Genomic DNA, 14,736 nt, shown 5'->3' on the forward strand with positions numbered 1-14,736 from the left:
GACTGTGCCAAAGTGCTACAATTTACCACATTCTCCCACAGAAAATATGCCTTGAAGAGGGGTGGGAGAAGGCAGCACTTCAGTGCGGGCCTGTGCTTACAGAGCCCATGAACACTCACGCGTCTTTAAACTTGGAATGGTGCGGGAAGATGTAGGGGGTGAATGCAGCAGGCCTGGCAGGGGAAAGGCTTCCATGCATGCCAGAACAGTTTCACTGCTCCCCCCAACCCAAATTGGCAACCCTAGGTGGATGCCTTGTCTGCCTAATGGCAGGGCCTGCCCTAGGATGGACAATTAACTGGTTTAGGCTATTGGGAATTTAATATACTGCCTAATCTGACTGGTTAACTTGGAAATCTGATACCATTGTAGGCATGCTTTTCTTAGGAGCTTCTGAAAGGATACAGATATAGAGTGGAGGGACTACGGGTAAATTCTCTGGGCTAAAAATTGCTCTCCACCTCATAGATAAAATTAAACAGATAGTTTTTGAGCACCTGAAGGTTCAGGTATAAGGGTTGAAATGGGGGAGGGGGGGCTGCAATAGAAGAAAGTGTGGTTATTGTTCTTTTTACTGGTTGGGTGCAGGCTCATAGCCGGACTTCAGATATTGGGGATCCTGAGACCAATGTGGAGGAGGCTACAAAATTTTGCCCCACCTCCCCTGCAATCCCTATATACTATACCCAAGCTGGCAGGGATCCCCAAGCCCTCTGAGAAGCCCTCCTCCACCCAAATCCTAGCAGTTGGCAGCACTTGTCCTGGGTTGCTGCCACAATGACCATCCAACCATACATGCTTGATTTTTATAAACTGAGAATGCATGAGGGAGGCCTGCCCACCTGCACATGATCAGTTTTCACACATGCTGATAGGGGGGGGGGGGGCTTTCCTTATGCATGCTCAGTTTCATAGAAACCAAGCATGTATGACGGGGGACAGCCGCATAACTGCAGCTCAGGAAAAGTGCCGCCAACTGCCAGGGCTTCTGCTGGCAGGACTTAGGGACCCTTGCCAGCCAAAGTAGCAGGCAGCACCTCAATTTCGGGGGTGCCTGAACCCAAATTAGAGGGCCCTGGCCCCCTGCTGTATCTACATCATTGGTTGAGCTACTTGGTTTTTCTTCTCTTAGATTTGCCTTTCATGAAAACAGTGCACTAAGCAGGATCGGTAAGACTACATGGGTCTGATCCAATTTCTGGCCGATTCAAAAAGAGCTACTGATGTACAAAAAAGTTAGCATGCAACTGAGTCTTGGCATACTTGCAGAACATGACAGTAAGCCATAGGTGTATCAGCATCTATGGGAGGGAGGGTGGGAGGAGGTATTTCTTTGTATGATTCTTATGAAATGTTGGTTGGGTGGGGGGTTCTTTGTATGGATTTTGATTGATTATAAATGCATATATGATTAATATTATTTGTATTGATACTCTATTGCATTTTTGTTAGCTTTAGAAACTAAATAAAGATTTACAAAAAACAAACAAACAAAAAAAACACTGGGGTTGTAACAAGGTGGGAAGTACAGATGCGATAGAGACAAGCCTGTCTGAAAAGCTAAAGATAAGAAAATAAGAGGAGTGTGATATAATAGAGAAGCAGAGGTTTGAAAGAGAGTGACAACTCTGAAGCAGAGAACTAACGTAATAATTCACTGAGGGGAGCAAACAGGAGCTACTTGGCCAGACTAGAAGCAAGAGTTACACAGTGCATGGTTTTAAGAGAAGTTTCAAATTTCTTATACCGCCTAATCATACCTTCTATGCAGTGTACAAAAATGTTAAAACCGTCTATTAACTAAAATACAGTTTAAAAACACACAACACCACTTGGGCAAATACTAACTTTAAAAGACTAATAAACAAACAAAAAAAAAATTTTACAAACAGAGACAAGAGGGAAAGAAGGGCTGCAGTGTACAAAAATGTTAAAACCGTCTATTAACTAAAATACAGTTTAAAAACACACAACACCACTTGGGTAAATACTAACTTTAAAAGACTAATAAACAAACAAAAAAAAAATTTTACAAACAGAGACAAGAGGGAAAGAAGGGCTAGAAAGAAAGGGCTGTAAAGAAAAGAAACATGTAAGGGAAAAGAACAATAGGGAGGGGAGCAGGTATTAAGGTCATCCTTAAAAGGACAGTTAGGTTTCACAAGCGTCAAGGAAGAGAAATGTCTTTAATTTCGACTTAAAATCTGTTAGTGTAAGAAAAAGCTGAACAGATGATCAAAAACAAAATTACCACAAAGAAGCCTGTTTACGAGATAAAATCTTAAAGCCACATCCTGTTTCTGCCTGAAAATATGTTATATATTTCAAGAATTTCACTTCGTTACTATGGGCTCCTTTTACAAAGCCGCACTAGGGCCTTAACACGTGGAATAGCGCGCGCTAAATTGCCCCGCGTGCTAGCCGCCACCGCCTCCTTTTGAGCAGGCGGTAGATTTTCAGCTAGCGCTTGCTAATCCTGTGTAAAAGGAGCCCTAAATATCATCTTATTTAACAAGTATACATATACTCTGAATATCAGGTTGTATTTGCATCATTTACTGTAGTAATTCACTATGATAGAAACATAGAAACATAGAAATAGACGGCAGATAAGGGCCACGGCCCATCAAATCTGCCCACTCTCATGACCCTCCCTATCTATCTTTGCGGATAGATCCCACATGTCTATCCCATCTGGCCTTAAAATCTGGCACGCTGCTGGCCTCAATAACCTGGAGTGGAAGACTATTCCAGCGATCAACCACCCTTTCAGTGAAGAAGAACTTCCTAGTGTCACCATGCAGTTTCCCGCCCCTGATTTTCCACGGATGCCCCCTTGTTGCCGCGGGACCCTTGAAAAAGAAGATATCTTCCTCCACCTCGATGCGGCCCGTGAGATACTTGAATGTCTCGATCATATCTCCCCTCTCTCTACGTTCCTCGAGTGAGTAGAGCTGCAACTTCCCTAACTGCTCTTCATATGGGAGCTCCTTGAGTCCCGAGACCATCCTGGTGGCCATTCTCTGGACCGATTCCAGTCTCAGCACATCCTTGCGGTAATGCGGCCTCCAGAATTGCACACAGTACTCCAGGTGCGGTCTCACCATGGATCTATACAGTGGCATAATGACTTCCGGTTTACGGCTGACGAAACTCCTGCGTATGCAACCTATGATTTGCCTTGCTTTGGATGAAGCTTGCTCCACTTGGTTTGCAGATTTCATGTCTTCCCTGATTATCACCCCTAAGTCTCTTTCTGCTTCAGTTCTTGTCAGGATCTCGCCATTTAGGGTGTAAACCTTGCATGGATTTCGGCTCCCCTGGTACATGACTTTGCATTTTTTGGCATTGAAACTGAGTTGCCAGGACCTAGATCAGCGCTCCAGTAGAAGTAGGTCATGCATCATTGAATTTTTGTCTGTTGTGCTTTTGCTCACTACATTGCTTAGTTTGGCATCATCGGCGAATAATGTTATTCTACCTCGGAGCCCTTCTGTCAAGTCTCTTATATAGATGTTGAACAAGATTGGGCCCAGGACGGAGCCCTGTGGCACTCCACTTATCACCTCTGACATTTCGGAGGGGGTGCCATTCACCACTACCCTCTGAAGCCTACCTCCAAGCCAGTTCCCAAACCATTTGGTCAATGCGTCGCCCAATCTTAAAGAACTCATCTTGCTCAGCAACCTGCGGTGTGGTATGCTATCAAATGCTTTGCTGAAATCCAGGTAGACGATGTCCAGGGACTCACCAGCATCCAGCTTCCTCGTCACCCAGTCAAAGAAGCTGATCAGGTTGGATTGGCAGGATCTCCCTTTAGTAAATCCATGTTGGCGGGGATCCTGTAGATTCTCCTCGTCCATGATCTTGTTACCCTTTCTGTTACTGCTTAAGTAAAATCATAATACAATACCCTAAATAAGAAGTCATCCGGGTTATAGCTGACATGATTTGGTTTATGTTTGTGGCCTTAAAAATTGTGTTTTGATTTTAAAATTGCCAGTGAGTTTCACTGTTAGATTTTTGACATGCAATTAATAATAATAATAACTTTATTTTTTCTATACCGCCACAATCTTATGACTTCTAGGCGGTTTACACTGAAGAGAGCTGGACAATCAGCGAAGTATACAGAATACAAATAGCGAAAATGTCACTGAAAAGTCAGCGACTTACAGAATACAGTTAGTAAAAATTCACATATTTCTCAAAGTTATCAGCATGGTGTTAATAGTTTTAAAATGGTATCTGATTAGGAGATCGTTCTCGATAATAGCTTACGAGTGAACACATTTTTCTAACTGCAGTCTCTTCTTCTGGCAATGTCTCTAATTCTTAAGTAACCTTTATTTCTCTGTTCCTCATGTGTTCACTACTCCCCACTCCTTTTCTTGTCTCTTCCCCTAACACGTTCTCTGTCGTCACCTTGCCTCTCTTCTTTCCTCCCAATGAATTGAAAAATATAACTTTTATCTCCGATGTAATTGTTTTTGTAACCCTCATTTTTTTTTTTTTTTTTTTTAAACATTCTTTATTCATTTTAAATCATACAGGTGCACAAAAATACAACATAAGAACAATCATACATCACTTGTATATCTTTCATTAATATCATGAATACATAAATAAATAAATAACCTCCCTCCCCCTACCCACCATTTCATTATCATGAAACATTACATACCCCCACCACCCTCCCTCCCCCTTTATATAACTAAAATTTCATCAAAGGAAAACAATGCCTATTCATTACAATATTTAACCAATGGCCCCCAAATCTTTATAAAATTATTATAATTACCTTTCTGCAAAGCAATTACTCTCTCCATCTTAAAATATGACACAAGGAATTCCACCAAAATGTATAATTAAGATTGGTATAATTCTTCCAATTATTCATAATATGCTTAATAGCAACTCCCGTCATTATCATTAAAAGTTGTTTTTTTTAAAAATAATTTTTATTGATAAAGCAGCCAACACCAAAACAGGAAAACAGATTTAGCAACGATCATTGACTTTAGTGAATCTAAGCCAAAGAGAATAATTTTCTAACAGGTATGCATATAAATTAATCCAATTTGCAAAGGGACTGTATGTACATACTTTTTCTTTGAAATTACTCCACAAAATATACATATACATATCGTTATGTGTATAGGCCGCAGGGTAGAGTGGTTAAGAATTCACTGTAGAAAGGTAGAGGAAGTTCCCAAAATACTTGCCTCAGGGGGAAATTCAGTTCAACTTCAAATATAAAGTAGGCAAGTAACTATTTCAATGATTTCAAGATACTTCTCAGTTCTTAGTAACTCTCAGATCCTCTTTTCTCCACAAAGAGGAACAGAAAAAGGGCAGAGTGTACGTACAAACACTTGCAAATTAGCTCCACTAGCCACTTCAGGTCTTGGCAATTAAGATCCTAATGACACCAGCAATTCTATCTTTCTGCAAACAGGTTACTCAGCTTTTAGTCCACATGTTATCTGTCCATTTCTACACTGTTCTTGAATTAATTCTTTATACAGAGCTTAAAGGTTGGCTTTGATGCAAGCACAGCTTGAAACAACCTCTTCCCTAAGGATAGTCAGAAGAAAGAAACCACTCATGGATTATCCTCCATCCCATGGCTGTTTTTTTGTTTTTTTTTGCATTATACAAAAAATCAAGAAGAAAATAATTCACCTTTTTGTATTCCAAGTATCATTCTTTCAGGTAAGTGTTTGTTATTGTCCTACCGTAACATTTTCATTGGGGTTAGCTATTCAGTTATAGATAATCCCAAAACTGTTTCTGTTTTCATAGGTTCTGCTTGCCAGGCTCCATCAGCATTCTTCTCTTCCACTTGTCCTGGTGGGAATGACCCATCCTTTTCAGTTTGCTAAGACAAGTGGCTCCACGAGAAGTGACATCTCTCTACCTCCCTCATTGCGACTGGATCCCTATCCACAATAAGACAGGGATTGAGGAGCGTGTGTATTTTGACAATCTAGGAGTCTACTTGAAAGATCTCTTTTCCCAGCTCCCAAAGTGTCTAAGCTTCTTGAGATTTGGGTGAAGTTCGCTGGCTGTTCAGCACACTATTTAGATCTGTTATCTAGTACTCAAGATTTGACAGAATATTTTACAATGGGGACAAATCCTATAAATGTCCACCTATATGTCTACTTTCCCTTTATAGAACACTAATCTAACTGTTGAAATGACTGGAATTAGCTTTGACGGCAACTCCAACAGTGGGGCCCTGAAAATGGCAAGGACATATCAAGAATGCATATGTAGTATCGCATCGTATTTTAGGGATTTTCGTCTTGGGCAGACTTGATAGACCGTCATCTACTACGTTAAATCTATAAGTGTGAGCACTTACACTAGCCATAGAGCTGGTGTTATTGCTCACACAAAAATGCCAGAGATACACACATACCCTTAATTCTCTATATATGTGTGCACAAATTTGGACATGTGCCCAATTTGCGTGTGCAGTTTCATTGAACGAGCCAATTAGCGCCAATAATTGGACACTTACATTCAATTGGTGCAAATTGTCCATAATTAGAATTTACAAATGCATCTTTGCGGTTCATAGTCAAAAGCGCGCGCCGACAAAGGCGCGCCGAGACAACTGAGTGCAAGGCAGAAGCCCGTGCCAAAGAAAAACAATGTTTTAAGGGGCTCCGACGGGGGGTGATGGCGGGGAACCCCCCCACTTTACTGAATACAGATCGTGCTGGCGTTGTGGGGGGTTTGGGGGGCTGTAACCCCCCTCATTATACTGGAAACTTAACTTTTTCCCTGCTTTTTAGGGAAAAAGTGAAGTTTTCAGTATAATGTGGGGGGTTACAACCACATAAACCCCCCCACAACGCCGGCGCGATCTGTATTCAGTAAAGTGGGAGGGTTCCCCCCCACCCCACCCCCGTTGGAGCCCCTTAAAACACTTCGGCGCGGGCTTCCGCCTTGCGCTCAGTTGTCTCGGCACGCCTTTGTTGGCACGCGCTTTTGACCTGTCACCATCTTTGCAATTGGTATTCTATAAAGTTGCACACATAAATTTTTACATGTGGATCCAAAAAGGGGACGTTGACATGGGCGGGGCACGGACGTTCCAAGAATTTGTTTGCAATGTTAATGAATACAGCAGATCCGCACCTAATTTAGACATGAGGATTTACTCCAGGTTTCAGTTGGTGTGGATGACACTGATTTGAATGTTTGTGCGCTCTATGATTGGAAGATTAGATCTGATGATGACATCATATATACGTTAAGACGCTGCTGCCATTTTAGAATAACAGAATTAGTGGTAGATTGTTCTAAATGGTAAGTGATTGTTGGTTTACAAACTACTTTAAGGATAGAGTTGTCTGTATGTGCCTAATTGTTTTATTATTAATATTTATAGGGGAAACTCCTTAAGACAGCCATTTGTGAAATGTGAATTCATGTCGGAGTCCCAAATAGGCTGCTGAACAAAGACTTTCTTATTCAGCGATGCCTTTTCCTGCGTTTAGATTCTCCCTTTTTTTCCCCCTCTTTTCATATTCAGCCAACCGCTTTTATAAAGCGATCCCACCCCATATGTTTTACCCTCTTCCCTCTCTCTCCTTTCTTCTTCTAACATGTAACTCTCCCCCCATCCTTCTTACTCTCCCTCACCTTCAAGTCTGTCTAGTTAATGTCCTTGGTGTGCACTTTTATTATTTTTTTATAATATTTATCTTTTTTATACTTTTATTGTAAACCGGCCAGATACTTGTTGATGGTCAGTATATTAAAAGTCAATAAACTTGATAAGTGGTTTAAACAAGTCCTATTAAGTATGATTAAGGCTTAAGGCTACCCAATGAGTAGGCTTGCTACAAAAAACTCAAACTATAAATGAAATATTTTGTTCGAGTATAGCCACTGAGGTCTTATTATGAAGATTTATGAATCTCTGGTGACAATAATTTTGGATAAAGTTTAAGAAGCGTTATACGTTTATGCATTGTGAAGTGATTTACCAATTTGGATTATGTACACTGCTTCACTTTAAAATTCATTATACAGTACACATTTTATAACTGCTATTGCCTTTCTCTGCCTTTATTCAATAACATCAAAAAAACCCAAAATATGATAATTCTTAGTAGCAAACTTCATACCTTTTTAATGTATCATACAGCAGGGTGTATTTTGCCTTTAACTCTGCCACTCTGGTTCCAGGGAGTTTTCCAGTAGAAAATAACTAATGAAAAAAGATTTATACCACAGTAAATTTATTACTGATCAATCTTCAATGTTTACAAAATTATCAGACTAATTTTCAAAAGCATCTATGCAGTCAATATCAGAGAGCCTTTGCATAACCTGGTAGATATGCACATCAGGCATGTAGCCAGACCTCAGATTTTGGGGGGCTATACAGCCTAAAATGGGGGAGGGCACAACATTTTGCATTGCCCCCTGCCTCTCTCCGTACCCCCTGCAACCCCACATACCTGAGCAAGTAGGGGTCCCCATGTCCTGCCAGCAGAAGCCCTCCATCTGATGCCTGGCAGTTAATAATGCTTTTCCAGGGCTGCTGACATGTCAGCCACTCCCCCTGTTCATGCCCAATTTTTGGAAAACTGAGCCTGCGCAAGAGAGACCACCCCTGCCCGTGCTTATTTTCGCAAAACTCAAGCTTGTGCGGAGGAAGTGGTAAAGCACCTTTAACTGCCAGGCCTCCCTAGCTTTCCTCAGAATAGGGCTTAAGGACTCCCCTCAGCTATAAGGGGCAGACAGTGCCTCAATTTGGGAGGAGGGTAGACCCGAACCCAAACTGGGAGGCCCAGCCCCCCCCCCCTGTGGTTACATCACTGATGCATATATGTTTTCATCCATTTATTTAGCCCATCCTCCCAAAAAGAACCTAGAACAGGTTACAAGAGTGCATTCACAGTATATACAGGACACAACGTAAATGAAAGTACAGACTTAGCGGACATAGCGTAGTTGAAATTGTAATATTCGCAGTACAGACATAACATAACATAAAGGTAATACAGCTTTTGCATTGCAGGTGTGTACATGGTTGATAGTGTAGTGTTTGGGTTCCAGTGGGTAGCACAGTTTAGATTTGCTGTACATAACATTCAAATTATAGTATATAGCATAAAAAGAGTATGCTTGGGTTGTTTAGTAAGTTTGGTAGCTATTCAGGTTATATTTGCAGTGGCCATATTGAGGTGGAGGAAGATATCTTTTTCCTTACAGGTCCTACGGCAACAAGAGGGCATCCGCTCAAACTCAAGGGTGAGAGATTTCATGGTGACATCAGAAAATACTTCTTCTCCGAAAGGGTGATTGATCAATGGAATGGTCTTCCACATCAGGTACTTGAGGCCAGTAATGCGCTCGACTTCAAGGGACGATGGGACAAACATGTGGGTTCGCTCCGGAGAAATGCTTAGAAGGAGGGTTCTTGTTGAGGGAGGGTTTTTTGAGTGGGCAGACTTGTTGGGCTGATGGCCCTTTTCTGCCGTCATACTCTATGTTTCATATGAATTACAGTGGGAGTCCATATGGTGTGCTAGGAAATGCCTTTGAGATCCAATAGCCGGTCGTTAAGGAGCTGGGTTTGCAAAGAGGAAGGTTTTCATGGCCTTCCTGAAGTTCCATAGACTGTCTAGTGATCTAATGGATGGGGGGGGGGATGATGTTCCATAGTCTAGGTATAAAATGTGAATAGCAGCGTTTTTGGGCTGTTTCAGACATGAGTGAGTGGCCAGCTGTTTCTCTGCTCGGGATCTTATGTGGTTAGATGTGAACATATAGGCCAGTCATAGAGTTGGTATAAATATTCATTGCTAGGTCCAAGGTAACTCACAGAATTATATGTTACACATGTAATTTGAGTCTTGTCCTTGCTCTGCCAATATGAATGCCCACCTGTAAATTCGCACTATTGAAGGTACGTGTAGATTTATAGACCAATACGTAGTTCTATATTTTGACATTTACACGTGTTCACACGTACGTGGAATAAATGCTAGCATTCTAATGATGTACCCATGTATTTGCTGCATTAATGTTAGTACATTTTTTTCAAATGGCTCTCCCAAATTGAATAATGGAATGGGGACTGCAATCTGCCTTAATTTGTACTGATTCGTGTTGATTTATTTCATATAACAGTTTTAGTGGATATGTTTTAAAAATGTTCATTTCTTTGATGCTCTCAAGCTCTGCCAGTGGCGGATCCGTGAAGTGGGCTGTGCCAGGAGTTGTATTAAGACCTGCACTAAAATATGACTGTTTGCTATCAGGCCGCTTCAGAGCCTTTTCTATCTCTTAAATTTGTTTTATTTTATTTTTAAATTTCTATTTTTTTGATTTTTGATCTTGGAAATGTATTATATGTTGTTATTACATATTTTTAGTTTATCAGGTACTTCGGGACAGATAGGGTCGTTTTTCTCAAGTACCTAATTTCATTTTAGTTTGATACATTGTAAACTGCTTAGGTCAGTAAAATGCAGGAGCGGTAGATCAAATCTTAAATAAACATAAATATACCTTCTTTATAGAGCCACCTCCCGTATTACCTGAGGCATACAAGTACACACAAGGACAAGAATGCACGTAGTTATATGCAACTTTGAGGTGTTTGGGGTGCAGCTTTGGCAGAGCAGGAATGGAGTTTCAATCTATGCATTTTCTTTATAAAATACACACAACTACGTGTATTGTACAGGCTTTCATTTGTACCAGCTCTTGAGCCGGGTAACTGTACGTGGGCTCATTTTACCCATGGTTTCTGCAGGATTTGCATTAGTATTTTATAAAGGCACATAGGTGCCTATGTCTTATAAAGTAGGTTACAAATAGGTGCCTTCTTATTCTTTGCACATAGGTGATTAGTCATAAAATTACCCTCTAAGAGGCCCTTTTACTAAACTGCATTAAGCAGATAACATGGGGTTTAGTGTGTAATTGACCTTAGTGTAGACCTACACCACTGTCTTCTGCATTAAAACGGAGCCGCTAAAGTAAAATCCCTGCACTAGCTGCTTAATTCAGGATCTGGGCATGACGTGGGCAGGTGGAGGAGTGACTGGCTGTGACATTGTGTGAGTTGTTACCGTGTGCTAGCAGTCAGAAATAATGATAGTGCAGCCAAACTTGCTGCTGCCTTAAGAGGAGGAGATTAGTGCAGCTATGTTACTGGTAGTCTGGTTGTGCAGTGGGTTGTCACAGAAGGTGCAGCCAATGGCACAGACCCCTAGCCCCACCCCAATCATATCCTGTACCCTCCTGATAAAACCTCCCACCCCGATCACATGCAACTGTGAACCCCTTCCCAGACTAAGACTCAACCTCTGATATGGGCCTCAACCCCTCCCCAATTCAACAGCCCTTTCGGAATCATGTGCTTTACCCAGGCCACAGTGGAGGAAGATCATTGCAGCCTGGCACCATTGTACCATCAATGTCAACCTCTGGGTAGGGCTTGGAGGGAAGGGAGTTTGTGGGAAGAGGTTTGCTGTTAGTGGTGGGGGTATTTGATGGGGGAAGGGCTTTTGAATCGGGGAGGATTTGAAGCCTAGATCAGGAGACTGGGTCTTTGACTGGGGAAGGGTGGGGGAATTGAGATTGTGTCAGAGGGTTAGCTATGTGATCGGGGTAGTGGGAGGGGGGTCAATCAGAGAATGGGAGCCTGTGTTAACAGACTGGATATGTGATCTGGAGGGATCAGAAGATGAGGGCGCCTTTATCGGGATGGCTGGATATGTGATTAGGGGTGGACCATTGAAAACATGAGCTAACTAGTGTCAATAATTGTAATCTTAATGAGCAATTATTGGCACTAATTGTAATTAAAATTTACTTGCATAAATTACAGCAGACATCAATCGTTGATTAGCACAGGTGTACAACCATGGTGAGAATGGACCAAATAATGCCGGCAGCAACGGCCCTCTGAGCATGCCGCTGATAACATGGCGGCTGCCCAGAGGGAGCTCGGCCCTTCGCTCTGCCCCATTTCCCGACTTCCTGCGGGTCCCTCGGGAAAAGGGGGCGGAGCTTCCCCCCCCCCCGGCAGGGGATTCAAATACTGAGCGCCGGGAGCAGCAGAAGCCTTCTCTTTTGGGCTCCCGGCGCTCAGTCTGCTCCCGCCTCTGAGATATCATTGCAGCAGTAGTTAGGAAATTATGTTAGTAAGAAAAACGCATTTATCTTGTACTCTTTGATTGTACCTGACTAAGTAGGCACGAGGATGTTACAAAGTGTGCCAAATTGTTGTATTCTTTCCACTAATGTTGTCACAACGGCGGATGCACCCGAGCCCTGAAAATTCCGGCCAAGTTTGAGAATGGACTCATGGAGAGAGCATACTACGCCTACCATCAAGGCATATCCCCCTCGCTGGCTTGCAGGACAGGTGGACTGACGGAGTGAGGCAGTGGCCTCGCTGGAAAACGAGGAGGGCAGGTCAGGGAAGTAAAATTGTGCATGCTCCTCTGCTGGAAGACAGGGCAGGGAGCGGGCCTAAAGAGGGGATTTTGGCTCGGGTGCTTCCTAGGGAGTTTTCCTGCATAATGCTAATAAAGTTGTGGCCTGTTATTCCCAAAGTTATATAAAGTTGTGGCCTGTTATTCCCATTGTTATATCTCTGTGACTTCTGCTATAGGCCTGGGGGCCGGGGCGAAAGAGGTGGTGCAGCCTGCCTATGTTATGAAAGTGCAAGGATGTCTCAGTTACCATCAAACAAAGACTGATCACTGCCATTAAAAAAGCAAACACTGCTGGACGTCATACTGAGGTGGGTTCTCTGAAACATCTTTATTCTTGTACTGCAATTAGCTCCTTTTGGACCTCTGTCTGGGACACAATCTGTTCTATTTTTCATATTAACGTCCATCTAACCTACCAGATGCTCCTACTGAAATCCTTCGCACTAGTCGATGTGATTTCGGATTCTGATACTTTCCTTTTGGATATTTTGCTCTCATTGGCTTTAAAAACACTTCTTACTTCGTACTGTAGAAAATAAATGGCGCAAAACTCGCCTCAATAACTTTTTCATCATGTTCAAGGAAAAAGCTTCTCATTATAAAAAAGTCATTCAACAAACTAAAAAAGAATACTACTCTAAACTCATTTCTTCCACCCGTAATTCTTCCACTCTTTTTAACATTACCCAGTCACTCTCAAGATATTCTAAGAAAAAAACCTTCCCCCCACTACCCAACCTTCTACTGATGAACTATCACTATTCTTCGATACTAAAATCAAGGACATTAGGTCACATCTTGGACCTTCACTTCCAGCTTCCTCTCCTCTCACTCTTCACGATTCTACTCAACTATCGTTTAGCTCCTGTAAATTTTAAAATGCCTTCATTAACTAATCTCCTTCTTATTTTACAATCTCTAAACACTCCCAATAATCTTTTGGAGTGTATTCCCCCTTCGCTCCTTAAAAAATTTTTCTCTTTCTTCGGTCCATTCATTTGGGACATGATATCCAAGTCTCTCTCCGATAGTATAGTACCTACTGCCTGGAAAACATCCCTTGTTTTTCCAAAACTCAAACAATACAACCTAGATCCCTCTTCACCTAGCAATTACCGTCCCATTGCTAATCTGCCTTTGATCTCCAAATTAACTGAAAAAATAATTCACTCCCAACTTACAGAGTTCATTGAAAAAACCCATGCTCTACATCCATGCCAAACTGGTTTCCGTTCATCACATTCAACAGAATTGTCACTTCTAGGCCTTATCTCAACTATACATTATTACCACGACCATCAAAAATCAGTCATTCTTATCTCTCTTGACCTATCAGCAGCCTTTGACACTATCGACCACTCTCTTCTTATTAATAGACTCAAAGACTGCGGTATTACAGGTCCAGCTCTTTCATGGTTCACATCTTACTTCAATGAACGCAACTTTAAAGTCCATGTAAATAATGAAACCTCTTCAGCCATATCACAACCCTATGGAGTCCCGCAAGGCTCGATTCTATCCCCACTACTATTTAATATCTTTCTTTCCCCTCTTCTTACTTTGGCTCAATCCATCGGATTCACTATCTTTGCATATGCGGACGACATACAACTTCTTCACCCAGTCAACACATCAAACATCACTGACATAAAAGACATAAATAACAAACTGGATATCATAAACGATTGGCTCTATTCGAATAAACTTTCCCTTAATATAGATAAATCCCGAGGCCTTCTACTTCCAATCAAAACTTGTGAATCCTTATTGGAAAAAATCTCTATTAACTCCATTCCATTACAAAATAAACAAAAATAAAACTATTAGGCGTCATCATTGATAGGGATCTCTCCTTCCACGACCATATTAGCTCGGTCGCAAAAATCTGTTTCTACAAACTCCGCATCATTCGATCGCTAATTCCAATCTAGAGACCAATTCTATCAATATCCTGATTCACTCTTTAGTTATCTCCCATTTAGATTATTGCAATTCGCTTCTCAACGGTCTCCCTCAAAAAGAAATCCGACGCTTACAACTAATACAAAACACTGCAATAAAACTCATTTATAAAACTGGCAAATTCGACCATGTCACTCCTCTCCTAAAAGAGGCACACTGGCTCCCCATCACTCACTGTATCACTTATAAAATCATCTTACTTTCCTTCAAAATAAAACTCTCTCACCAGCCCTCATTTCTTGATAAACTTCTTATCCCCCAATGTTCCCCACGCACCCTAAGGTCAACCGAC

The 14,736-nt window shown here is 41.7% G+C and overlaps 1 protein-coding gene across 3 annotated transcripts in view; it reads right to left on the reverse strand.

Moving 5' to 3' along the window:
- The window catches only part of CCDC146 (coiled-coil domain containing 146), a 190,127-nt gene that overhangs the window by 107,615 nt on the left and 67,776 nt on the right, over window positions 1–14,736 (reverse strand). For all 3 annotated transcript variants that reach the window (XM_033959108.1, XM_033959109.1, XM_033959110.1), the window contains exon 3: window positions 8,148–8,230. In XM_033959108.1, the coding sequence (XP_033814999.1) occupies window positions 8,148–8,230 (83 nt within the window). The remainder of the gene's footprint in view (window positions 1–8,147; window positions 8,231–14,736) is intronic.

The sequence above is a fragment of the Geotrypetes seraphini genome, chromosome 9 (genome assembly GCF_902459505.1).
Source record: "Geotrypetes seraphini chromosome 9, aGeoSer1.1, whole genome shotgun sequence".
NCBI lineage: Eukaryota > Metazoa > Chordata > Amphibia > Gymnophiona > Dermophiidae > Geotrypetes > Geotrypetes seraphini.